Source organism: Lagopus muta, chromosome 3 (genome assembly GCF_023343835.1).
Source record: "Lagopus muta isolate bLagMut1 chromosome 3, bLagMut1 primary, whole genome shotgun sequence".
Lineage (NCBI taxonomy): Eukaryota > Metazoa > Chordata > Aves > Galliformes > Phasianidae > Lagopus > Lagopus muta.
The window spans coordinates 11,302,282-11,328,535 of record NC_064435.1 but is presented as its reverse complement, the minus strand read 5'-3'; the positions used below and the strand labels follow the sequence as shown (position 1 = coordinate 11,328,535).

At 42.4% G+C, this 26,254-nt stretch overlaps 1 protein-coding gene across 1 annotated transcript in view; it reads left to right on the top strand.

Moving 5' to 3' along the window:
- NSMCE2 (NSE2 (MMS21) homolog, SMC5-SMC6 complex SUMO ligase) overlaps positions 1-24,591 on the top strand; it is a 129,062-nt gene extending 104,471 nt beyond the window's left edge. The window contains exons 5-7 of the mRNA XM_048940278.1: positions 19,827-19,930; positions 20,238-20,344; positions 24,275-24,591. Of these exons, the coding sequence (XP_048796235.1) occupies positions 19,827-19,930; positions 20,238-20,344; positions 24,275-24,389 (326 nt within the window). The 3' untranslated portion in view covers positions 24,390-24,591. The remainder of the gene's footprint in view (positions 1-19,826; positions 19,931-20,237; positions 20,345-24,274) is intronic.
- Positions 24,592-26,254: the final 1,663 nt, after the last annotated feature.

The window sequence follows — 26,254 nt, the reverse complement described above, 5'->3', positions numbered from 1 at the left end:
TTAGTAACACTAGAATTTGTAACCTATTCCAGAAGATCTAGCTGTTAAGCCTTACTCTTTGCTTCTCTTTGTAATTGGGAACAGCCTACCTTTCTGCTTTTGAGCCAAACTCTGTATTAATGCCCCAAACCTTTTTTCAGCACTATCACAAGGTTGGAACTTTTTATGATTCCTGTTTTACTTTGGGGAAATAATGTCTCAGAGAGACTGATTATTGAATAAGACAAAAACATTCTGCAGTATGGTTAGGAATGGAAGCCATAGTAGCCTGAATCACAGAGTCCACTATTCAACCAAAAGCTCTTTTTGGAAGCATGAAATGTGGCTTCAGTGATTGGGTGAAATCAAAACTGTGTATGTTATGTGAATGTGTTTTCGGACATCTCCACTAGGTTTAGAGCTGTCATATCTAGCCTTTTTTTTTTTTTCTCCGCTTATTTTGAAAATTGAACTATGGAAATTAATCTGATTTTTGACTTGCCAGCTGCTGCAGTCTGCTCCTTAAAGTCTAGACAAATTTGGGTGAGCGTGAAGAGTAAAGTGTATAATATAGTTTAGTATATTTCTAGCCCCAAAATACTAAGAAGCCAGATTTATTAGGTCAGCAGCTTCTGTCTTCTGGGAGAAAGGTAGATGTACTGAGAAAAGGTGCTTTAAAAGGTGCTTAAAATTGTTATTGGAAAAACACAAAAGCAAGTCTATTTCATTCTATCCAACTGCTTTACTGAAAAGATTTCTTGATGTCAAAAGCTACTTACGTATGCTTCATTTGAAATTTGTAGTTACATGCAGAATGTGAAGGTCAGGTCTATGTTTCTCAGAAGAAATCAAGATCTAATCAGTAGAAGAGCAAAGCTGACTGTGTAAACCTTGAATGCATTTGTCTTAGAGGATTTTGAACAGATTGACTAAACTTAAATGGCGTGTAAGACTTCATTACATCCTCAAAGAATACGGCTATTTTCATAGAATCATAGGATCACCAAGGTTGGAAAAGACCCACAGGATCATCCACTCCAACCTTTCCAACAGTTTTATATCCTTTGTGTTTATTTCTTGCCTAAAAATAAGCACAAAGGATTTGTTTTGTACATTAGAAAATGTGGACTTCTGGAAAGTAAAGAAGGTATTTTGGTAGCAGACACTGTGTTCCTTCTGTGCAAATAATTGTATTTGTATGTGGATAAGGAGTTTTGTTAGAAGGGTTTGTTTGAAGACAGGAAAAATAATGTACAGAGGGTTACCTCAGAGCATATAGATTACTGATGTCCTCGTCTGATGGCCAGTTTAACATTCAGTTTCATTTACTGCATGAGGTAACAAGCAATGCTGCTTCTTAGACGTCTAAGCACTTAGCACTGGCACAAACTCAGCCAGTGGTTAGATGTGTGAGGAGGTGTCCTGATTTCCTAGAAGCAATGAGGCCCAAGCCAAAGGAATTATTTGTAATGACCACCTTGAGAATTAGGGCATTTCTGTTTGCCAGTTAAATGCTAAGCTGATTTTGAGATGTCTTTCTTCTATAGGTTTCCTATTTTTACATATGCTTTTCATTTCTTTATAGGCTCCCTATTTGTACACTTTTCTTTATGTTTTTCCTTTGTTATTCCTCGTTCTGTAGGTAGTTGTCCAAATCAGAGCGGTAGATTCGGGGCTGAGCCCTTCTTGTGCTTATCTTAGCATTGTGGTATGTGAAATGAGGTGGCAGAGACGGGTTGAGGTGCAGAAGCAAATGAAAAGAGGGAAGCTAGAAATGGGAGATGTAGGAACTGCAAATAGCAGTTGAAGTCATGTGAATAGTTGAGATCACTCACTGAAAAAGGTGTAGTGACAAAGACATGAATTGTCTCTGACACAGAAATATTGTACTAGCAGTGTTTTGTAAATATAATCTGTGGTTTTAAAAGGAAATAGGTCTAAAAGGTCTATCAAATGAAGCAGCCTAAAAGGAAAAAATGATTTAAGCTTTGGAATAAATAGCTTAAATAGCTAATACATATTGCATATGTAGAATGCAGAAAAGGGAGTTACAGAAAGGAAATAATTGAATAAATTTATCAACATGGTAAAAATGTTGACAAGCTTGGCTGCTGAGTGTTTTCCACAGTCAGCTTCTAAGCAAGTATAGTTTAAGACAGTGAGCTTTTTTTTTGTTCTTCTTTGTTCTTCTCTTCATTGCAATGAGAACACAAAATCTGCACTTTATTTGAGATTTAAGATAAAGAGAGCTGTTCCATGGACTCTGTGAAGTCCATTCAGGATTTAGGGCTTGAGTGGGTCAGACTGAAAGCAGAGTTTTGGGAGACATTTGTAGATTTTGAAATATGTTCCTTAGAAACATCAGAAGACTGCATCATGTTGTAGAATGCCTTATGCTGAGTAAGGCACTTACCCATTTTGTGCAACAAATGAAAGCACCTTTAAGGACAGGATTTACAGCACATAGCAAGCTCAAGCAGTAGGATTATTGAAACACCTCTGTCACCTGGAGCACTAAATGGAGGTTTAATTGCCTCAGATGGGGGTACCTTGTTTGGGGTGCAGTGGGAGTGTTGTTCCTGGAGACCTTCATCTGTTAGTTTGGGTGTGGGTCCCTGCCTTCCTCTTCAAAAGAACAGGGGTGATAGGAGGAGACCAAGCAAAAGGCAATGTTGGGGCATGCTGAGTGTTGCCACTGGTGCTGCTCTCAGGATATCGAGGACAGCTTTTTACATGAGGCAGTGTGCATGCACACTAGGAATAACCCATTTCCCAGTTAAATGCCCCACTCTTGGAGCTGAAGATTGTGCTCTGGACTTTTGGCTGTCATTTTCAACTCCAGCTGCACTGTGGTGCAGTGTCAATCAAAGACATCAGTGTCCCCTTTCATTTCCCTTAGTAGGGCTGCAAGCTACCCAAGATTAATTTATTTGTCTTTGTTATTGAAAGAAATAGCAGCACTATTGCTTTCTTCTCTTCCTGCCACATTTTGAAAGAATATTTTCTGCTGTCGTTTTGAAGGAAGGAGCTTTGAACTCCAGAGGAGCCTCCGAAGTCCCAGTCTTTGGTGACAGGAAACTTTTCCCGAATAAGGCTCCAAGCTCCCAAATATGAGAGATTTGAAATGCTGTCAACAGTGTGTGCTGTGTGATAACCTCAGCAAGTCAAGGTTGGTAGGAGCTGCTTTGGTTGGTAGGAAGCTCCGGCACCAGAATCCTTCAGTGGCACTGCCTCTCCCAGTCCACGTGTACATGGTGAGGTAGAGACCCACGCTCAATTTGTGCCCCCAGAAGTGACTCTCACTCAGTAATTTAGCAAAGCCTTATAAATGGTACTGCATGGCAAACCGGTGTGCCGTACATCTGATTGCAACAAATAGTAATTATAGGCATGCTTGAAGCAAGACTTTCATAAAACTGAATGAAAAGTATGATTCATCTCACAGAAGACCCACCCACCCATTTAGCCATTGACATGTCTGTTTTCTTCTTTTACTTCTTCTTTTTTTTAAGTTTCAAAGGGAAATAAGATGTCTGAAATGCAAGACCTGCCTGAACATATTCCTCTTCGGTATTTAATTCAATTTGTAAAATAATATTTTGATTATAAGGTTTCCTAATTTCTGAAATGTTAATAACTTTCTGCCTTTCCACCCATCTATTTGTGTAATAATCACAAGTATTGCTCAAGGTATTAAATCTGATGTTGGTCCCTGATAAGGAAGTTTTCATCATTTTGAGTCATATTTGAGCATAAGTTGCTAATATTTTTAAGTACTCTATCTCAAACAATTTGACAGATGACTTTAGACCTGTGCACTGTCTCCAGATAGTTCATTTTCTTTTGGAAAGAAATGTGTGATGTTGTACTGCTTCCTAAGATTGCAGTTAGAGACTCATTTTTACATTATAACGCTCAACCCACTCTGAACGTTCAAGTATCCAGTAACTAAATCTCTGTGATGCTGCACGTTAGAAAAGATGCCTGTGGCTGCCTGTGCCAGACAGGTTTGCAGGATGAAAGCAGAAGTGCAGTGGGGTGGTGCTTGTGCTGCTGGTTTATACCAGTTTCAGTGTGTCAGCTGCTCAATTTCTGTACCTTTTTCAGGGTTTTAGGTCAGTGTGGACACGCTTACCTGCAGGATTCAAATCGTATCCTCCAAATAAAGTTCCCTTGCATCTTCTCAGGGGTCTGTGCTGGGTCCGGTCTTGTTCAACATCTTCATCAATGACCTTGATGAGGGGATAATGGCCACCCTCAGCAAGTTTGCCAATGATACGAAGTTGGGAGGATTGGCTGACACGCCTGAAGGCTGTGTTGCCATTCAGCAAGACCTGGATAGGCTGGAGAGCTGGGCAGAAAAAAACCGGATGAGGTTTAACAAAAGCAAGTGTAGAGTCTTGCATCTGGGGAGGAATAATTGCATGCACCAGTACAGGTTGGGGGATGACCTGCTGGAGGGGAGCTCTGCGGAAAGGGACCTGGGTGTCCTGGTGGACGACAGGTTGGCCATGAGCCAGCAGTGTGCCCTTGTGGCCAAAAAGGCCAATGGCTTACTGGGGTGCATTAAAAAGAGCGTGGCCAGCAGGTCAAAGGAGGTGATCCTCCCCCTCTACTCTGCCCTGGTAAGACCTCATCTGGAGCACTGCGTCCAGTTCTGGGCTCCCCAGTACAAAAAAGACAGGGATCTCTTGGAAAGAGTCCAGCGGAGGGCCACGAAGATGGTGAAGGGCCTGGAGCATCTCTCCTATGAGGAAAGGCTGAGTGAACTGGGTCTGTTCAGCCTTGAGAAAAGGAGACTGAGAGGGGACCTGATCCAGGTCTATAAATATCTAAGGTGTGGGGGGCAGAATGGCGAGGCCGGACTCTTTTCAGTGGTGAGTGGAGACAGGACAAGGGGAAACGGCCAGAAACTGCAGCATAGGAAGTTCTGCACAAATGTGCGCAAGAACTTCTTTACAGTGAGGTGACGGAGCACTGGAACAGGCTGCCCAGGGAGGTGGTGGAGTCTCCTTCTCTGGAGATGTTCAAGACCTGCCTGGATGCCTACCTGTGCGACCTGGTGTAGGGAACCTGCTTTGGCAGGGGGGTTGGACTCGATGATCTCTGGAGGTCCCTTCCAACCCCTACAATTCTGTGATTCTGTGATTCTGTGATTCTGTGATTCATCAGCATTTTTGGCGTTATTTTATATTTGTTATTGCCTTATTTGATTTTTCATGCTTGGATGTGCTTTGTCTAAGGGTTACTTAAATTCTAAACTTCATGTGCCCAACAGACTAGACAAAAATCTTCTCAGGACATGAGCCATGACAGCAGCAGCTTTGGGATAACAAGATGTCTTTTGAGCACAGTCTACAAGATAGCCCTCGTGGACCTTATTTCATCATCAGGATCATAATGTGCAGTAAGATTCCCTATTTAATAAAAACAAGAGGAGAAAAAAAGTTGTGCTTAAAAATTCAGACTTACAAAATTGAAAAGAGAGACAGATAGATATTGCGGGGTCAGTTGCTGTCATTATGCAGACAACAGAGTGCAGAATTATGTGGCAGCATGATTTGTTGTATATGGTCTGTACAGATTCCCAAATGCAGCCTGAGTTTACCAATTCCAGGTGATAGAAATCTGCAATTAGTCAAAGGTATTTTCTTGTCTCCAGAATGAACTCAGCTCTTGTGGAGACCTGATTAGCGTGTGCTGGAGACCTGTAATGAGGGAAAACTTAATTATTCAGATTCATCAGCATGCAAAGGTGTTGGATGATGCCACATAAGTCATGCTCGATCAGCATTCCAGAACATGTGCAACCCGGGTGTTTAATAGTGGTCGTGGTTTGCTGTAGGCATAAACTTGAAGGTTAATGCTGAGATTTTCAGTAGTGCTTTCCATTTAGTGCAGAGATCCCCTTCTCCAGGCAGTGCTGCTCTGAGAAGCTTCACTTTTTATACTGAACAGATTATTATTAACTGTGTGCGTAGTGCCATAAAATCACTACCTCTTCGCTCTATAAAGACGTGTTCTCTGCCCCAGAATGCTTGCAGTCGAAGAGAAGTGAGGCAAGACAGTGAGAAAGCCATAAAGGAAAAGGAGGGTGTGGTGTGAAACATGAAGCAGATAAGATACAAAAAAAGAACCTGACAGATAGACTCCTGCAGCAGGAGGTTGTGAGTGTGCTTTACCCTTGGGGACCTTCAGAGAGCTGCCACACCCGCTGATACACTGTGTGATTTTATGGATAAAAATCACCCACTTCCCTTCTGCTTGGGCAGTGCTGGCTAACTCAGTGGGCATCCTCGCTTCCCACAAAGTGTCCCTTTGCTCTGTGTGTCTGTATGTGCCATCCCTCAAAGGGAAGGGAGCCCTGTAAAACAAACTGGCTTTCCCTCGGCACCCCCTGTAACGACTTCTGTTGTGGAAACACCAGTAATCCCTGACCCAGTGCTAAACTAAAGCTAATAATGTACTTTTACTGATTAAAAGAAACTACTGAAATGCTCTGTAAGTACAAGCTGTGTGCACAGCTAATCTTTAGAAACAAACATGCTGCATGTACCCCATCTCTATCGCTCTGCCATCTGTTAGCTTCACACATCCATTATGTTTTGTCTTTAGTGAAGTGTTTCTTGGCTTTTCTAGACAAAGCTGTTTTTAAACTTAAGCAGCTTGGCAGCTGGGCACGTAACGTTGTGGCAATAAAACCTGTGAAGAAGAAGAGTGGATGGTGCATTTGACAGAGAAGTGAGATGTGTTCTCAGCCCAAAAGAAGCGTACCCCAAACTGGTCACAGAATTGAAAATAGCACTAAAGAGGTACAGGAAAACTGAAAGTTGGAAGGAAAAAAGCAAGCTACTTTTCTACTTCCGACCGAAATCTGAGGAATAATGAACCCAGCAGCTCCTCTTTTATGAAGCTCCAGCCGTCAGCACTAGCCAGAGTTTCCATTTCTATCCATCATTTTGCTTTCTGTCTGAGGAGCACTGGGCAGAATTTTCCTGTGTCTTATCAGTAAGATTCCCAGTGTACAACAAAGGGAATTCAGAAGTCTTCTGTGATTGCAGACAGCATTGCGGGGTCAGAGAGAGCTGAGGAAATGACCCTCTCCTCCTTTTGAAGAGCTCTTCCAACATCAACCTGTGCAGTCTATTACAGGAAAGTAGGCTATGGTCTTTGATTGTAAAAAATATGAATAGAAATACTAACCTACTATTCTGCCTTTGAAAAAAATAATGCCAGGTTTTAGCAAAGTGTGTTACTCTGACAGAAGCTGCTGCAGACACCTGCTTTAGCTTTTCTTGAGCCAGAGGGTGGTGAGGCACTGGCCCAGGCTGCCCAAAGAGCTGTGGGAGGCCCATCCTGGGAGGCACTCACAGCCAGGTTGGATGGGCCCTGGGCAGCCTGAGCTGGTGGGTGGCAGCCCTGCCCATGGTAGGAGGTTGGAACTGGATGGTCTTTAAGATTCCTTCCAACCCAAGCCATTCTATGACTGAATGATTTGTTTTCCATGGTTCTTCTAATTTCCTATATTCTAATGTTCTTGAGATGTCTGAGTGGTTCTTTGAGGAAAGATGTGTCAGGGAAGATGGTTAGAGACTCTGCAAACCTATGGATGCTGCTGAATCCAAGGAAAATGTGGAGAATTGGATGTTCCAGAAGGAACTTGGGGACTGCTGAAAAAAGTGCATCTTAGGTGTTCCACAGGACCAGCAAGAGAGGTACTGAAGCAACCACATATACATGCAAAGTAAATAGTTTGCTCTGCCACTGCATTAGCAAGTAAACCACTTCAAACAACTCTCTCTACCTAGGGAAAATGTAGTAATAATAAGCAATAGTGTAAGTCTCCACTCCTTGCCCCAGAGGGTGTCTACTAATCCTTAGGAGCCTTTGCACTCTGCAGGCTTCCTTTTTCTACCCTCGTTTGTCACTGGAAAAGAATTTGTATGGGTCAGAGGCATAGTGCATGTAGACGGAAAACATTATTAAAGAAAAAATGAGCAGTGCTCCAATGAATCCCTTTACAAGAAGTAAACAACAAGCAGTTTATCTTCTTGAAGGGAAACAGAAGCTTGTAAAAAGAAGTTTGAAAGCCCTGATGTTTGTGAGGTGCTGGAGGTCTATCGCACTGCTACTTCTGAGAGGAAGCTGCATGCACTCGTGAGGGCTTTCATTTATTTCAGTTTAAAGCACTCTGGCTCGAGATCTGCCTGTAGCTAATTAAAACAGAAAGCAGAGCGGCATTAGTTATGCACTAGAGTGGGAGTCAGAAGATGTAAGCTCAGTTCCCAGCCCTGCTACCGACTTCCTGGGTGACCTTGGGTAAGCCTCTTGATGTAGATTTTCAAAAGACCTCTGGGCCAAATTTTCATACTGAAGTTTGATTTTCAAAGAAGCTCAATATCTAGTGATTTCCATGATGTTGATTACGGCCAGAATTTCGAGCGAGCTCAGCAACAAATATGCTGAGCTCATTTGTAAATTGAGCCCTTAATCTTTTTCTGCCTCAGTTTCCCATCTCTGACAGTGCAGGCAAAATGTTTTCCTTGTCTGTCCTGATTGTTTGGGCTGTAGCTCCTCAATGCAAGAAATTGTCTTTTCATGAATGTGTATGGTGTGTTGTACAATCTTGTTTGATCTCTGTTATGGTTTTTAGGCATTACTGTAATGATTGTTACACCTGTACTCTCCTTCAGAAAAGAAGAAATTGCAATCAGAAAAAAGCATAATTATTCTCTTGTTTCTCAGTGAAGAGATGTACTAATTTATTTAGTTTGCTTGGCAGAACGTTGTCTGGAGAGCTGTATTTAACATTAGCATGTATATGTTAGCTGATTTCTCTTGTCCATGAAGGACAGACAACTTATCAGAGAGGCAGGTTAGATTAGTTTGGCATGATTTGATCTGCAAAGAAACATATTGACGGCCTCTGACTACCTTGTTATTCTTTTGTTGCTTACAATTGAATGGTTTCATAATTCACTGAAGAATATTTTCAGGTGGAATTCCTTGTGCCTTCCTACCCCCAGGCCAAACACCGTCACCCCCCTCGTTGTTACTGCTGCACCAACTCTGCACATTTCCCACACCGCATGCGTGCTCTTGCAACATCTCTGAGCAATATAACATTCTCTGTTGGCAAAGGTATAGAGTGCTTCTTCACTTCATAAGTACTGTTTGCTTCCCGGGACCCACTACAACCCATTCCTGAAATTCCAGATCAGCATTGTCAGTGATAATCGAGCTCCTGGTTGCAAGCCGTGTGCTGTGCAAGCCAGAGGCTGAATGTAGTAACCCAGGAATGCATGATTGCAAAGACTGTCACTTCCCAAGGAACTCTGCTTGCTGCTGAATGACTGCCCTGTCCGCATGCCTGTGGGTGTCACTAACACAGTGACTCTTTCCTGCTGTGTTTGTCATATAAGGGAGGACAGCACCTCAAGCAGCTGAAAGTTTTGAAGTGATCATTTCCTGTGCTGACAAAATGGGCATGCGACTCACTGCTGTTTTCCAGACTGCCCTGTACCCTCTTGTTAGTTACTTGTTGATCCAACTCTGTACCTTCTAGAGTGCCCTTTTGGCACTTGTATGTTTTCCTTTACATGAAACAGGATGCTGGAGCAGCATCAGCCTTGTAGTGAGAAACCTGGCAGGACACCCCTAGAAAATTGATGGTTGTGGCAGTTCTTCAGTTTAAGGTTGTGTTTGGTCATGGGAGAGCTTCCTTGTGTTTTTCATCTCTGACTAGTATCTTCCATTGCATTTTTTTGAAGTATGTTGTTCTATTATGGTCTGTACTAAAAATCCTTTTCATCTTCTTAATCTAATGAAAGGTTTCCTAAATCGTGTTACGTGTTATACTGTTGGCATGCAAGGCATATCAAGGCAGTACTCAATCCTGAAGAGCAGCCAGCAGAGCAGAGTTCAGAACTGGGGAAACAGTGCTTCTGTCCTTACTGGCTTTCCGCTCCTTCCTGCCCTATTTCCACACATTTTCACTAGCTGTAGCCAAGCTTGTAGGAAAAGAGGGATTTGAATTACTTATACAAACAAGAGTCTCTAACACTGATCTAACCTAAATCCTGGGTTGCAGGGCTGTGCTTAATTTCTGATGTGAAAGAAGCATTGAAAAAAACAGGCCACGCCTTATCTTCACAGCTTTGAAATGGTGACCCCTTAGAGTGACTCTTTCATTCCTTTTCATTTTCATTCCTTAGCATTTTGAGATACAAAATCTTGATCTTTCTCGGCATATGTGCAGAGGCTGTGCGTGCTCCTGCCAGCACTGATGTGCCAACCAAAGAGTAGCAAGGGAAGTTAATAGTTCATTAGAAGAGCAACTACGATGTCACTCCATCCTGGTAATAAATATAAGATTGAAAAGGTGAGCGTAATGTAAACTGCTTTGCTAGAAAGATGAGAACTGCACAGAGTACCATGTGATTTAGTTATGTGCTCATCTTTTCATTGTTGCTATGGAGTGCAAGTGACACCCATAGCTGCTGTCCCATCAGCTCAACACCTGCTTCTCCTACTCTGTCTGCTCTGCTTAGCTGTTCTTGCTGCTGCTGCTGTACATCTGTGCTCAAGTCCTTTCTCTCTTCCATTTCATGACCCTATTAAACCTGATCTGGATGGGAAGTGTTGACATGAAGAGACCTTGAAGCCTTAAAAGACTTGGCCTCTCGCTTGTTCTTAGCTGAGCCCATCACAGTGTTCCCAGCACACCTGCCATAAAGCACAGCTATTTCCAGATTCTTTATTTTCTGCACCATGCAAGAATGTTGAGGTGAAGTCTGAAACGTGTGTGTTGCTATATAAATGACTCCTATAGCATGGTAATGCTTTTCTGATCATGTAGCGTTAATGAAGGTGCACTCTTCCAGCTACTCTCCTGGCAAATAAGAATCTGCAGAAATTTGCAATAACTATTGATCAGATTTAAAGTTAACTACTAATTGCCATCAGAAAGCACCAGGCTGCCGCAGTTATAATCCATAAATATTTATAGCTCTGCACTTTCGCATTGGATTTCTTCTACTGACTGCCATTCAAAGAAGCCTAATCTTACATCACAGGACAGGTTGTGAAAAGTAGCTGATCAGCTGTTCCTAACTGATGATAGTGTTATGTTTAGCCCTTCTGACATTGTTTTGAAAGATTCTGTATAAATTGGGATTAGCAACATTTTTTATTTTCTTCTAGGAAACAGCTTACTGAGTATTATTGTAAAGACCTGCTCAGTGTGCACAGCATGGTTTATGCAGGATGTCTTAGTACAACACATGCAATGTCTTTGCCTTAACCTCAATCAAAACCTCACCATATTATGGTTGAGCAATGGCAGATCTGTAAGTTCCTCTTAAGAAGTGGACTTTATTTCTTAACTTGTTTCAATATGATGTTAATTGATGACTTTTTTCCCCTTTTCTCATGTATCTCAGTTGCGTCATGTTAAAAAAAAAAAAGAAATAAAATACAAAAAACAAACAAACAAACAAAACCACTGAAATTGAGCAGGCAGCTGTACGTTCTTGCCCATCCCAGAGGTCATTTCAGCAGGGGCATTCCAGACAGCACAAGGCTGCAGAATAACTAGTGCTTGCTCATGGTGATACATAAAATAGAGAAGAAATTCATTTCTTCATAATGTAACTCCAGTGAGTTATGTGAGATATATACAGTGCTTCACTGCACATTGAATTGTAATCTCTTGAAGTTATATATTTGCAAATGAATTAAATACATTTTGAAGTGGCTAAGAGTTTTAGAAAACACTCTGAAGGACTGAGATGCATCACTAATAACAGAATTGCAAATGTTGCTCTAAGCATTCATTAATACTCATTCTGAAATAACATATCTTGCCTAACAGTTTCTTTTGAATATCTTGACATCCGGCTTTAGGGGATAGGAAAACGAATATTCACTTTTTCTTCCTTGTGCACTCACATCTTTCTTCATAAGCCAACTGTCTGTCCTTGAAAGAGGCAGCTCTGGCTCTCCAGCTTCCATAGGGTGAAAGGGGCCACAGAGTGGGTTGCCTGACCTGCAGCCTCCCCATTGCCTGTCAGTGAGGGGCTGCTCCTCCCCCTGCCCTCCCTGCAGTCTCAGGCAGCTCTAGGGTCGGTGCCATTGTAACCCACCCCAAAATCATCAGGAGGAGGACTTGAAGAGACAGACTGATAATCAGAAAGATAATTTTATAGGGGAATTTCTGCTCATCATTTGGGTTTCTCTGCCCAGTGGCTCCTCACTTCGTTTCAACCCCTCTGGTATGATCCAATGTTTCTGTTCACAGGAACATTTTCTAGCAGTAGCATGTTCTGTCAGGAAAGCTCTCACCAGTGCAGCTTTTCAGATGTGAATGACTGCAAGAATGCACAAATGATGCAATAGCAGGAGCAAAGTGATCTCCAATCATATAGGTTACAAGATTGTCCCCCTCTGCTATGTGCCCTTGTGAGGGAAGGACATGGAGCTGTTGGAGCGGGTCCAGAGGAGGCCGTGGAGATGATAAGAGGGCTGGAGCACCTCTCCTATGAAGGGGAAGGCTGGGCTACTTCAGCCTGGAGAAGAGAAAGCTCCAGGGAGACCTCGTTGGAGGAAGGAAGCTTGTAAGTAGGAGGAGGATCAACTTACATGAGCAGATAGTGATGGGATAAGGGGAAACAGTCTTAAACTAAAAATTAGGAGATTGAAGTTCAGTATTAGGAGGGAATTTTTCACTCAGGGGGAGGTGGAGCACTGGCACAGCTGTTGTGGATGCCCCATCCCTAGAGGTACTCAAGGCCAGTGTGGATGGGCTCCTGAGCATCCTGATCTGGCTAGGGGCAGCCAGTCCATGGCAGGGGGGACTGGGTGGGGGACTGGGTGGGCTTTGAGGTCCCTTCCAACCCAAGCCATTCTGTGATCCTAAGAATAGTGATGGATGAAGGTGCAATGGACAGGTGCAGGAGAGGCTCAAAGATCAGTTTCTGCTTGTGAGCTTATACATGGGGTATATTTGTCATGGAGTTTTTTGAGAGGATTTGAATTAAACTGAATTAAACTAATAGAACAGACTGTCTAAGGACTTGTATGTAAATAGATGTAGCTCTAAGCTGCTGTTAATAGCTGATAGTATCCTCTCAGCTCTCTTGTCCAGCCTTAACAGTGCCTTTCTTGAGTCCACTGTGGAAGTGGATTAGGGTAAACAGCCAAAAGGCACTCCTTGTGCAGGATAGGAGCAGGGAATTACTGCCAAGTAGCTAATGCATTCTAAATTCACACCCTAGCTTATTTTGCAACAGCTTCCCTGTGTAGGCAAGCCCTACATGTTCATTTCATTTGATGGTTAGCATTGCATCAGTGACATTCCAGATTCTGACCACAATGTTAGTAATGGAAAGTGGTTCATCTTCTAATGAAATGGTCTTTTTTTTTTTTTTTCTGGTTGCAGCTTTTGCAACTTTTTCTTTCATGTGTCTGGGGTGAATTTCTTCATTTTTTAAATGAGCATGATATTCTCCTTCTAATCTCTGATATGCCAAATGATGCTCTCTAAGCATGGAAATTACCTTTTTACAGATTCTGGATGAAGCAGTGATTGTTAAGCCTTTTATATTCCAAAGAGTAGGTGAAAACCCAAAATAATAAATATGTCCATTTCATTTATTTGTAATTTAGTAGTTTGTGTCTGTTTATTTTCTCCTATAAGATATCCCAGTGTTTCTCTTGCTGTGCTCTTACTGTGGCATCTCCAAACTTGTGCTCTGTAGTCGTATGCCTGGCATAATTTCATTCAGACTTAGAGTGTCCTGGTCATTTGAGGAATTTGTTTATTGGTTGGGTTTATTTTCAGCAAGCCTTTGGTGTTTAACTTGCTTATTAAGTTTGCACATCATTGTGGGTGATGATAGTTAAGATGGAAGAATATGGCCTTCTTAGATTTTCCAGAAATAGTGGCTCCTCTGAGCTTACTGATGAGCCCTCATGACATCTTTTTAGGTAAGCTTCATCTCTCCCAGGAGCTCCTTCAGATCTGGTCCAGACTGTAGGGATGAGGAAACTGCTGTTTGAAATGTCAGCCACGGACTTTGAAGTGTGGATTTCTCATGTTAGTATGCAATAACAAAGTAAGCAAGAAAGCTTCCTCTCTCTGTTTGCCTACCAAACTGTTCCAGTTGCACAATTTACAAAGATGCACTTTCTGTTCACATTTCTAGTTATGCAGCTCCCGCTGCGTGCAGTCTGAATTTCCCAAAATATGAAGGCAAACTTGATGTCTTACTTCTCACACTGTAATATATGAGTTGAAGGTTTCACAAGACAACTCTCTGGTGTTGCTGTTGTATTTTTCCTAGGTGGGTTTCGTAGTCACATTCTATTCATTAATGGGTTACACAGTAATTTTTATCTGACTTGAAGTGTTGTTACATCTCCTTCACTTAATTTCTGTAACCGAGTGTCCCAAAATACTTCCATCAAATCAGTCTGTCCTCATTATAAGGCTGTTCTGGAAAACTGACATCAACCAGCTCTACCCTGCAGTGAAAGGATGAAATGGGAACAGTATTTCCATAAGGAATAGTGTATTTTAAAAGGAGTGTAGCTTAGGGGGACAAAATATTGTAAAATATGCATGTGCTGTGAATTTGATGGTGTTTAAAAGGAGTTTTTGGAGGACAGGTGCTTTGCACAGGATATTGTCCTTTCCTTCCCCACTCTTATTATGTAGAGGAACTAACAATTTGCTACTTCATTCATCTAATTTGCTCCTCACACCCCAGGAAAATTGGAATGGCTTATATTCACAGGATTGTCACTTTATATCGGATTTACCAAGTCTGTGTCTATATAATTCTTGCACAAGGATGTTAAAACAGGGCATATACATAAAGGAACTGTGAGTAGATTTACAGCAAATTGCTTGGCCTGGGCAGGAACAAGTAGATTTGCAGTTGCAAGCTGGAGCAATATGTTAGAGGCCACCTTCCTTAGATCAACACATGTATTGCAACACCAGCAAGTAATCAAATTGTAATGTACTTTAATGCAAAGCCTAGTTTGCCTTGGTTGGCAAATTAAACTATCGCTTGCCTCTAGCTAAAGCAGGCAGCCTTTGAACTTTTTGACTGCAGCTGTAGCTTGCACACCTTATTTTCCCTTTTAAAAATCAAATTAAACTATAACCTGCAGCCTCTGTGGTAAGTTTCAAGGAAAATTAAATTGTTGCTAACCTTTCTAGCAAAGATAACTGTCTCTAATCAAGCTGAAAAGTCCAGTCCCAAATTCCCCGCTCCAAGTTCAGACAAATTCATTGGAGGAAAACTCCAGGGGCTATTAAGTGCAAAGTTATTACCTCTGACTCAGGAAGTCCTTGGGCACAAATAGCTAGAGGCTGGGAAATTTTATCAGGAATGCATTACTCTGTGTTTCCCCTCTTCTTTCATTCTTCCTGCAGCATTTACTGTGGATCTATCCGGGACTTCGAACACTGGGCAGCTGCTCTGGTTCTGGCTCTGAAGGCAGCTCAGGCTCTCAGCACTGGCAGGCACCGTCCCACTCTTCAGCACGGCCCCGAGTGATCTCAGCAGTGTGCTCTTTTCCCTCCTTTTGACTTGTCCCTGGCCCCTTTAACATTGTGCTAGCAGTGGCCCAGGTCCAATCGCTGTCCCTTTTCACCCTTGGGTGTGACGTCCTTCACCTTTCTCCCTCTCAGTATTTTCTTTGTCCTGCTGGCAGGAGCACTTGGCTCTTCATTTACCCGCACAACATTCATGTTTTTCTTGGAGCACTCAGAGATAGGACTTTTCCCAGCCTGGATGAGCTGCTGTTATTTCTATAGAGTCAGCAGTACAATAGACCCTCTTGGGAGCCAGGACCATGTCTGGCTACTGGCTCAGCCTCACAAAGCCTCAGTCCTGCGTGCTTAACATTGCTCTTTGATTCCCAGGATTGGCGTCTGACTGATGGCAGGTGAGAAGGCAGAACACTGCAGCAGGAAAGGAGAGAAATCAATTAAGATGACATTGCAACATGTGCTTTCTCGTGTCCGGGTTATGGCAGTCTTCCTCGCCTTAGAGAAACGGGAATTGGGTAGAAGACATTGTTGGCCCGGGAAGCACTGAGCAGGCAGTGGTGTGTCTGTCACAGAAGTGGAAATGACAGCAGAGAGACGTTTTCCTCTCTTTGGTTTTAGTATGTATACTCCCCATGCTAAATATAACCCTCAGTACAGCAGCTAAGATCTCTGCCCTGTAGCTTTCTCATTCTTAAAAGTTGTCTTAAACATTCCCAGTCTCTCAGCAGACTCGGTAAGAAGTGAGCTAGGGCATATTAGTCACGTTTTTATCAAGAGATGAAAGTGATAGAGATATAAAGCACTACCCGCTTTTAATTAAAACGGAATAAGTCAAAAACAGTTGGCAGTTGCAAAATTCATTATGATGTGTTACCAAAAATAGATGTCTTCATGAGAATGCAGTTTTGTTACAACAGTGGGCACTAATTAGCAGTAAACATAATTGCTGAGATAGCCAGATAGAAAACGTGTTACTAACACTTGCAATAGATGTCAATTGGCTGGAAAAGAAGACTGGAAACTCTTAAGTCTTAAAATGCAATGTGTTAGAGTATCAAAACAGATCCATTGGAGTTCTGTTGCTTGAGGCAACATTTGAATTTCAGGAACAATAACTTAGTGTTTTCTGCATCTGGTGTTAATTTGCAAGGAATACCCGGTTTTAGAAAAACATAACCTGACTTAGCTGGAATATGTATGACCTGGTGTTCTGTTACTATTTCTTCTTTCCATAGAGAAGCCCTACTTTGAAACTTTTGTAATTTCATGTGGTAAAATTCCCTTTGACCTTCAGAAAAAACATCTTCCAGAATGAGTTTATGGGCATAGATCTGTGGTTGATAACATCCTGCCATCCGGTTTGGGATGTATGTATGTCCGTTCTTTTTGTGTAATCTCTGCAGATTTTACTGGAACTGAAAAAGTTATTTTCCTCTCTCCTTCTGTAATCTCAAACACCAAGCAATAACAACTAATCTGTGGGTGTTTTATCTGACTTATCCTAATTTGCAATTGACATGTTTGAGGTATGGCTTACATAATCCCAGTCTTACATATTTATTATTAAAAATATTAGCGGTTTATGAAAAGGAAATGCCTTAATAATTCCTTTGTGCTGTGGTAACCTCTTGAAGGCAGGACCCTGCTCTGGTAGACAGTTCACAGTCATTGCAAATAAAGTCCAAACAAGAAGTGTTCAGGACCAGCTCGAAGCAAGAGGACAGAATCCATGACGGTTCATATATCCCACCTACCAGAAATGGGTCTTGGCTGACCCAATCTCAGCCATTAACTATGAGGCTTCTAAATCACCTCCGAAGCCAGTAAGAGAGAGAAGTAAACTCACACTGTGATTTATCCCATATAATTGGAAGACTTGAGACATTCTGTGTAGAGTGGAGCTTGGTATCTAAATATTATTGATTTAAAAAATCAGTCATCCCTTGTAATCAATCACCTGCCCTAGATCTTGCTGCACTGCTGCATTCTAGCTTCATTGGTTGGCACTGTGCTGGTCTGCTGTGTGCTAAGTTCCTGAGTTGAAGCAAAGTACAACATACTGAAATGCATGCTTCCAGATGTTTCTAGCAGGAAAGATTGGAGCTACAGGATGTCAAAATTTGCAAATGCATGAATTTAAGGAAATTCTGAAGCTCCTATTCTTTGTTAGTGTGAGTCACGGGAAAATAATCAGTGTGGTATTTACAGAAACCAGCCCCTGCAGAAGCTCACACCTACTGATAATCTGGCATGTTCTTTAGCCTTACTAACCGAGATTTCATAAAATCATAGGATCACAGAATGGGCTGGGTTGGAAGGGACCTCAAAGCCCACACAGTCCCAACCCTCTGCCCTGGGCTGGTTGCCCCCACCAGCTCAGGCTGCCAAGGTCCCATCCAACTTGGCCTTGAGTACTTCCAGGGATGGGACAACCAAGCCCCTTTGGGCAGCTGTGCCAGTGCCTCACCTCCCTCTGAATAAAGAATTTCCTCCTAACATCTGATCTAAATCTCCCCTCTTACCTGAATGCTTGACAAACTCCTGTCATGAAATGCAGAGTGGGGCGAGTTCTGCTAAGGAGGAAGGAAGGAGAAATGTGCAGGCTGTGGGGAATGATGGTTGCAGCGTTGATGTCAAAGCATTCAGAGCAAAGCTGGGCCTGCTTGCCTGGCAGCCTGCTCTGTTTAGACTGGGTGTGAGAGACTGCATTTGCTTCCAGGGTGATGTCTTCTGTTATCATGCGGAAGGTGATGGTACTACACAGGCATGCAGGGCTGACCATAAGTTAGGAAACACCAGTCCTTAACAGATGTGGAGGGCTGAATACCAGGGACGCAAAGATCAGCTGATAGCATGTGGTAGCAGCTGCAGCAAAGGGAACCAGAGCTGAAGCTTTGTAGAAGGCAAATCATAACTAAGACCCTCTCTGTGCTGTTGTGTTTCTCAGTGCCCAGCTGGCAGGCAGAGACAACACAGAGCCCTGAATGAAGTCATCCCCTGCAAACACTGTGCTCCTGCATTGCTCCCACATTTTTTATGATGAGAGTAATGTAGCACTGGAATGGGTTGCCCAGAGAGGTGATGGACATCCTGTCCATGGAGACACCTAACATCAGGCTAGCCAGGGCTCTGAGCAACCTGCTCTAGCTGTAGATGTCCCTGTTCGTTGCAGGAGATTTGGACTAGATGGCCTTTAAGGGTCCCTTCCAATTCAAATGATTCTGTAATTGCAAACTATCTAATGCAGTCAAGAGAAAAACGTTCTGTTCAAGCTGGCCACCTTGGGAGGATGCTCCAGGGAACTGCTGCAAAATACTGCAGGCTCACCCCAAAAGAGTGGAAAATTATGGCAGGTGTTCAGTTTGCTTTTATTAGCAGGTTGAAGATAGCCAAGTATATTGGACTAAAATCCTAAATTCATAATAACTAAGTTCATAATAACGAAGTTAGGAAAAGATAAAACAGTGCTAGACGTTTATTAAGGCTACATTTAGCAGTAAGGAATCCTCCTCACCTGCTCTGTGTCTCACTCTTGGTTCTGACTGATGGGTTTCCACATGACACTTGGCTGCTGTGTCCTGAGTATGTGGTCACAGCTCACCTCGGTGCTCTGACACAGGGGAACCTGCAGCTCCTCTGGCTCTGGGGTATTTCCCCATCTGTCTGCCCTTCACTCGCAGGCACTGATCCACCAGCTTATTTCAGTAACTTTTCTGCTGCCTATCTTAAATAACAAATTCCTGGCTTTTGTTTTTCAATTGTAGTCTCGTTAAAATACAGTGGCATCACTTTACAAATTATGTTTTATGATAAATAGCACGAATTGCATGTAATTGCCCAGTTATGACATTCAAGCACAAACTGATCTTGAGTGCTGGACTGCCAGGTCTAGAAAAGCTCCCCCTCACCCTGTGTTAGATTTTGGGTGCATGTATGCAGGCTGTTGGTTTTCTGTGAACTTGAACAGGGAGAACAAAAGACTTCGAGTATATTCAGGCCAGCTTGCTTTCCTTTCCAGCTCTCCTTTCTAGCAATGGCTATAAATAGCTACTAAAAAAAAATAGGTGGTTGCCATTTAAAAAAGGTAAAAAGCTACACATTTTGTAACAGATGCTGTAGTAGAGTATTTTTGCTTTATCTTGTTCAGGGGGTGGATACAGAAACAGGTTGTGGCATCTTAGATATCACTGTGAGGTAACGCTGGGCAAATACTAGATCTTATTTGCTTATTTTAGGTATTGGCTATCTAAATACTGAATGGAAATTGTCTTGTTTCCCATTATAGTTCGTCTTCAATCAGATAGCAACGATAATGACGACATCGAACAAATCGATGAAGATATAGCTGTGACTCAGAGTCAGATGAACTTCATTTGTCCCATTACACAGGTATGCTATCACGCTATCAGAGATTGGGAAAGAGCTATTTCATGTCCTTCACTGGGTTGTTTATTGCAAATCCCTAGTACTTGTTAAAAAGCAGGCAAGCATTATCAGAGAGGAACGGCATTGCTTAGGGAAAAAAACAATCACATACGTAGCAAGGCAGTTTCCTATGCAGGATCTGACTCCATAACTTCAGTGCAATGTCATGCATGAGTGGCAAGAAGACTTCCTGCTGTTTTACATGGGTTTTGTAAGAAGCACTTTCAGTGGACGTTCTCAGTTCCTTTACATCAAACCTGATTGATTACAGGCGGAAATGAAGAAGCCAGTTCGAAACAAAGTCTGTGGACATTCCTATGAAGAAGATGCCATTCTAAAATTCATCCAGACTCGAAAGCAGCAGAAGAAGAAAGTCTGGTAAGCTATCAGGAATGTGTGGAAAAGCTATTTGCTTTGCTGTGTAAGTGGAATTTTACTCCACTTGTTCTAGGAAATGTGTTTGGATTGGCAAGGCTACAGGAAGTAATACCTCAGCGTCTGCCCAAGTCAGTCTCCTCGTTAGTACAGTGCATGAAGGATTTTTTTCTTTAATGAAAACAATGTGCAAGGAAATATTCAGGAAATTTGTGGGGAAGTTACAGTTACTCACGGAACCTGCACAACAGAATAAAAGAGATTTTGTATAGCTGTGAACAGTAAAGAGAAACTTCAGCTTCATAAGGTTTGGTTGCTCATTGCATTCCCATTGCTTATTTAGGAAGCCTTAAGGTTAATGAAAAATTAAATGTCTCTGCTATGCATCCTCTTCTGCAGTTCGGTTCCAATACAATTAACAACGAGAAGTATTAAAATTCAACCTTCTAGGTAGCACAGAATTTAAGAATGACCAGAAAGAACTGTATACTTTCTACTACAGTGCAGTGAATTGATTTTTACTCTACAACACCAAAGCAGCTTGCTGCTTTCCATGTAGGATGCATCTTCACAGAATCACAAAATGGCCAGGGTTGGAAGGGACCTCAAGGATCATCAAGTTCCAACCCCCCTGCCACATGTAGGGCCACCAACCTCCCCATTCAATACTAGACCAGGCTGCCCAGGGCCCCATCCAGTCTGGCCTTGAACACCTCCAGGGACGGGGCATCCACAGCCTCTCTGGGCAGCCTGTTCCAGCACCTCACCACTCTCTCTGGAAAGAACTTCCCCCTGACATCCAACCTAAATCTTCCCTCCCTCAACTTAAAACCATTTCCCCTTGTCCTGCAGTTATCTACCCTTTCAAAGAGTTGATTCCCCTCCTGTTTGTAGACTCCCTTTAGGTACTGAAAGGCAGCAGTGTGGTCACCCTGCAGCCTTCTTTTCTCCAGGCTGAACAAGCCCAGCTCCCTTAGCCTGTCTTCATAGGGGAGTTGCTCCAGTCCCCTGATCATCTTTGTGGTTCTCCTCTGGACCCTCTCCAACAGCTCCCTGTCCTTCTTGTACTGGGGGCTCCAGACCTGGACTCAGTACTCCAGATGGGGCCTCACAAGAGCAGAGTAGAGGGGGACAATCACCTCCCTGTCCCTGCTGGCCACCCCTCTTCTGATGGAGCCCAGGACACCATTTGCATTTTGTTGAATGAAAACATGTAAAAGTTGAATTATTAAACCTGAAATTCTTCCTGATGTGTTTCAAATTTTGAATTGTTTTGATTTTTTGAAAAACCAAACAAGAGGAAATGGAGCTCAAAAGCTCTTCAGAGAAAATTTAGAGGACATATTTTGTCATCCTTACCCATCATTACTGATGTGTTTTCATGCCAGATAACCAGAGTTTCATGCTTATGTGTTGATGACCTCATGGAAACTTACAAGTTGTGGACTTTTAAATAAATGTGCAGTTGCTCAGGAAGATCTGTAGAGACTAGCAACCTGATTTCTCCACAGATAAAGCCACAGTTAGCTTACTTCCTCTATCTGTAGCTCTTGCATTTCTGTCAGACTGTACACACTGCCACATGGATACAAAGTGGGGCAGAACTTCTACTTCCTGACTGCAGGAAAGCACCGCTACAAAATCAGTCATCCATTGTGATGGCTCTCAGTGGCTTTCTGTACTCTGGACACTACCTTGAAGAACAAGGAAGAAGCACCTTGTCTGAGCACCTTAGGAGGGATATAGAAAAAAGATAGAGAGCATGCAATATGCTGTGGATGACAACAAGCCAGCAACAGAAGAGACAGGAATGTGGCTAGAAGAATCAAGAAGAGTTGGGAAATAGCTCACAAGCTGAAGAGAAGAGAGTAAGAGTTCTGGAGGGTAAGAACAGGGCAGGAAAGTGCTCAGCAGCCTAAACCACTACACAAAATACCTCCTGACTCAACAGGAGGCTCTCTGATTCCTCTGACTTACACTGTCCTCTGTGCAGTAAATAGCCCAGAGAACCCCACCGTCGTTGAATCTTTGCTACGTCACATAAGCTTTGTCAAATCACTGCTTTATCCCAATAAGCCACATTGCTGCCTCTCTCTTCCAAGCAAAGAGAGATTTCCATCTGCAACAAATGGAAAAATGTTGTAGTAGAGACAGCTCTGGTGGATCCGAGAAGTTTCATCACTGCTGATAAAACTGATGGGGTTGTAGAGCTGAATTTTTATTTTCCGTTTTAAGAAATTAATGCCTTAGAGGAAGTAGAGAGTAAAAAATATTATCGAAGCTGTAAAATGCCCAGCTTTAAAAGCAACTTTATGCTCAAACTGAATTCATTTGTGCAGTCTGAATCCTGGTGGATCTTAATCCTGAGTTTTGAGCTTGCACCCTTACCACTTGGACAGCAGTTATTGCAACATGCCAGAAAAGTAAGAACACAGCACTAACCAGGTTTCACTGTAACTAGATTGAGAAAGGTTGCCTGGTTTTCTCTGCCCAGTCTCACCGATCTGCTGTAATTTTAACCTTTCTCAAGAAAATGCTGTCAATCTTTGAAAAACCGTAGTCTGCATCGTGGGAAGACAGACGTCAAGCACCAAGTTCCTCATTCTGGAACCATCCTGTTTGTGTTACTCAACATTACCCAGCTTTATTCAAGTAGGAGTAGGTATCCTGAAAGAGCACAGTGCTGGCTAGGGGAGTCCTTTCTGTCTTTACTCATCAATCAAGGCCATTGCTCACTGCAGAGCTATAGAAGCAGCTGTCTTCTCACACATACTGTATGCAGTGTTTGAAACCACTGGATGCCCTTGGTGCATTTGCCAGTCCTTCAGCTGACACACACACACAGCCACTTCAGCTGACACACACACACAGCCACTAGCTTTGTGCTGCTGGACTCAGTCACAGAAGACTTGTGGCAATTCTGATATATCTCAGTTTGCTCACTATTTTCCATTGCCTGGAAAGACACACTAACACTTCATGCTTACAGATAATGTTGGAAGCTTTCTAAGCACTAGTTATTCATTAATCTGTTAAGTTATTGCTCTTATAATAAATTGTGATAAATGGGAAAACTGAGGCACAGAGCAATTAAGTGACTTACCTATGACACACGCAGCAGGCAGCTGGCAAGTCTGGAATAAAAGCTATGAGTACTGAATACAAATAGGTTCAGCACCTGAGACAAAAGTTATTCCTAAAGAAGGAAAAAAAAAATCAGAAAAAATGTCATTTCTGATGACAGGTGCCATCTGTGAATGTTTGGGCCACTGCCTAATGGGAATGACCTCTGGACCCTGAATATTTTTCACCCTGTTGTCCTTCTCTGATTGTTTCAAGTAGCTGTAAGCCATTTTGTATCGGATCTTCGTTTAGAGGCTGTTCATTTGACCCCATCTCTTCTTTCTATGCTTCCTTAGTTCATAACAGGACAGGTAAATTTTCACACCAACTGGATGTTCCAGTCATTCACTAGTCAGCCTCTGCAAGCCTCATATAATCTATTTATTTCCCTGTAAGTTAATTTCCCTATTTATCTATCAGTGAAGATTATACCACTCCACTGCAGAGTAATGGGGTAAGAGGTAATTAGCTGCAGTTTACAGAGGACTTCAAAGAGAGAAAGCAACATAGCAAGACTTCTGTGCAGCGTTACAATCATTGCTAATGCTGTGTGCAGGGAACAAGGGAGCAATCTACAGGTGAGAGGCTCCGTCTCTGTGTTCCTTCCTTCACCTGTTGATTCCCACCCATTTAGATAAATGGATTTATTTTTCACCACAGAGAGCTGGTGAAGAGGAAAAGAGGTAACGGGGAGCTGACTGAGTGTGAATCCCAGATAAATGGAATAAAGCAGCAGATGTTATGTAAAAACCTGTGTCTGACTAATACAACTCTTCTCACTTACTGGAGTCTCTCTCTTCTTTTTAACAGCTGCCCTAAAATTGGCTGTAGCCATGATGATGTAAAAGGATCAGATCTCGTGCCAGATGAAGCACTTAAAAGAGCGATTGACAGTCAGAATAAACAAAGCTGGTCAGCGCTGTAGGAATCGGCTGGAAGTGCCGTTGCCACAAAGAAAATTTGTTATTAGAGGTCTCATGAGATAAGCTGCTGATTGTAAGCAGGTTGTGTAACGGATTGTTATTTAAAGTGTTTCATTTGTAAGCAAAGTTGAAGGTCTCTGCTGTAACTGAAAACACTTTTTCATCCGCCAAATATGAGGAATTCTTGGTGTTTTTTTTCTCTTTCTTGAAATTCTAAATGTTGTGTTTCTTAAATAAAATGTGGCTTTCAGCCTTTAGCTTCCCTAGTCAGCCTGTTAATTTTTTCAGCCTATTAGAGGTGCGGATTCCGCCAGCACTAAATTGTGAGTGCTTTGCTCAGTACTGCAGACAGTTGTTACTGCCTCTAACTGCTGGGAATACTGAGCAGGGCACTCCCACCAGGATGCACCTTGCTTAGGAGTGCTTCCCTGCTTCAGTGCAAACCACAGGAAACTTCATAGGAACAATAATTGCTATGCATCTGTACCTTGTATATGGAAACCCCACGTGACCACGCGCCTTAAAGGATCTTCGCCTTGTTCTTAAAGTTATCCAATGCTCTGCACTAACTTAGGCTTTTCTCATGTTATATAAACTTCATTTTCCTGTACATTTGGGTACAAATCCAAGAAAGGATGTAAGCTTTGTAACACTCAGTAGTTACTCCCTGGATCCATCTGCGGGTGTCTAGCAGGTAATACACTGGCTCTATGCATCACAAATATATGCTGGTAAAAAGAGCTGCCCTGGTGATCAGGTGGCAATTTTCTTATATCTGAAATTCAAAATACAGGATTCCTTGAGCTTTGGGAGCCTTAGTGAGTTAGGTTTCTCCTAAGTCATTTTTCTTAACGTACAAGCTGATGTTCAGTACAAAGTGTAGCCAGGATACCCAAATGCTAAGCTTTTCATTCTGGGTTGCTGTTTGCTAACAGCTTTCCTTTATTAGACTATTATTAACCCCAATTGCACTTGTGTGCAAACCACTTCAAGCTGAAATTATTATTTTGTAATTGAAGAATATTAATCTGCAAGCTGATTTCGTAGCTAAAAAAGGGAACTGGGGCATTATTACTTGCACTGAGCTTTTGTATTCAAAACACTTCATGAGAATTAGCTGGGTAATTTTCATAATGTGATCTAACCCCAAAGGTCTATCTTCTCAAAACTCCGTAGTGATCAGGAGTGCTTCTGCCTGTAAGCCCAATCGAAATACTGGAAAGAGATTTGAGAGCAGTTGAGCACTACGCACTTTTTTGTCCACTTAGGTGTGAAAATCAATTCTCTTTTAAGACATCTCAGATCAAAGACTGTTCAGGAGAGAGGTTATTGATTTTCAGAGAAGTGATAGAGTTAAATACCACAAGAGAGGAGGTTAACTATTGTTTGTCTCACAAGCGGTAATGGTGGTGGTGGAGGGATCCCTGTGTTGTAGCTTTGTCTTTCATCTCTAAGTTTGTGGTTAAGTTTTCTCTGTCATCATTTATAGGCAGAACACTCAGAAACAGAAACCTGTGTGAAACTCATGTTGGTTCAACAATCTCTGCAGGGGTGCAGTAGTGTTGTCCTCGTGGATCTAAATCAGTCCCTACCAGTAATCAGGCTACCAAGTCTTCAGATGCAGAGATGTAGCTACACATTCAATGGCTGCAGTTTCTCACCTCAAATGTGGTTCACGTGGGTGTCTGGATGTTTCAGATAATATGTAACATTATAAATGCTAAATTATGCCAGAGCAATTCATACCATTAAGCTGGTGCCATGATGATGGCAAAATACCTGATCTTCCTTTCCTCCTTTGCTGCTGCCTCAGTGGGGTGGCTGTTCTTACTGACAGCTCATTGCTGCTTCATTGGGTTTTGTGTCA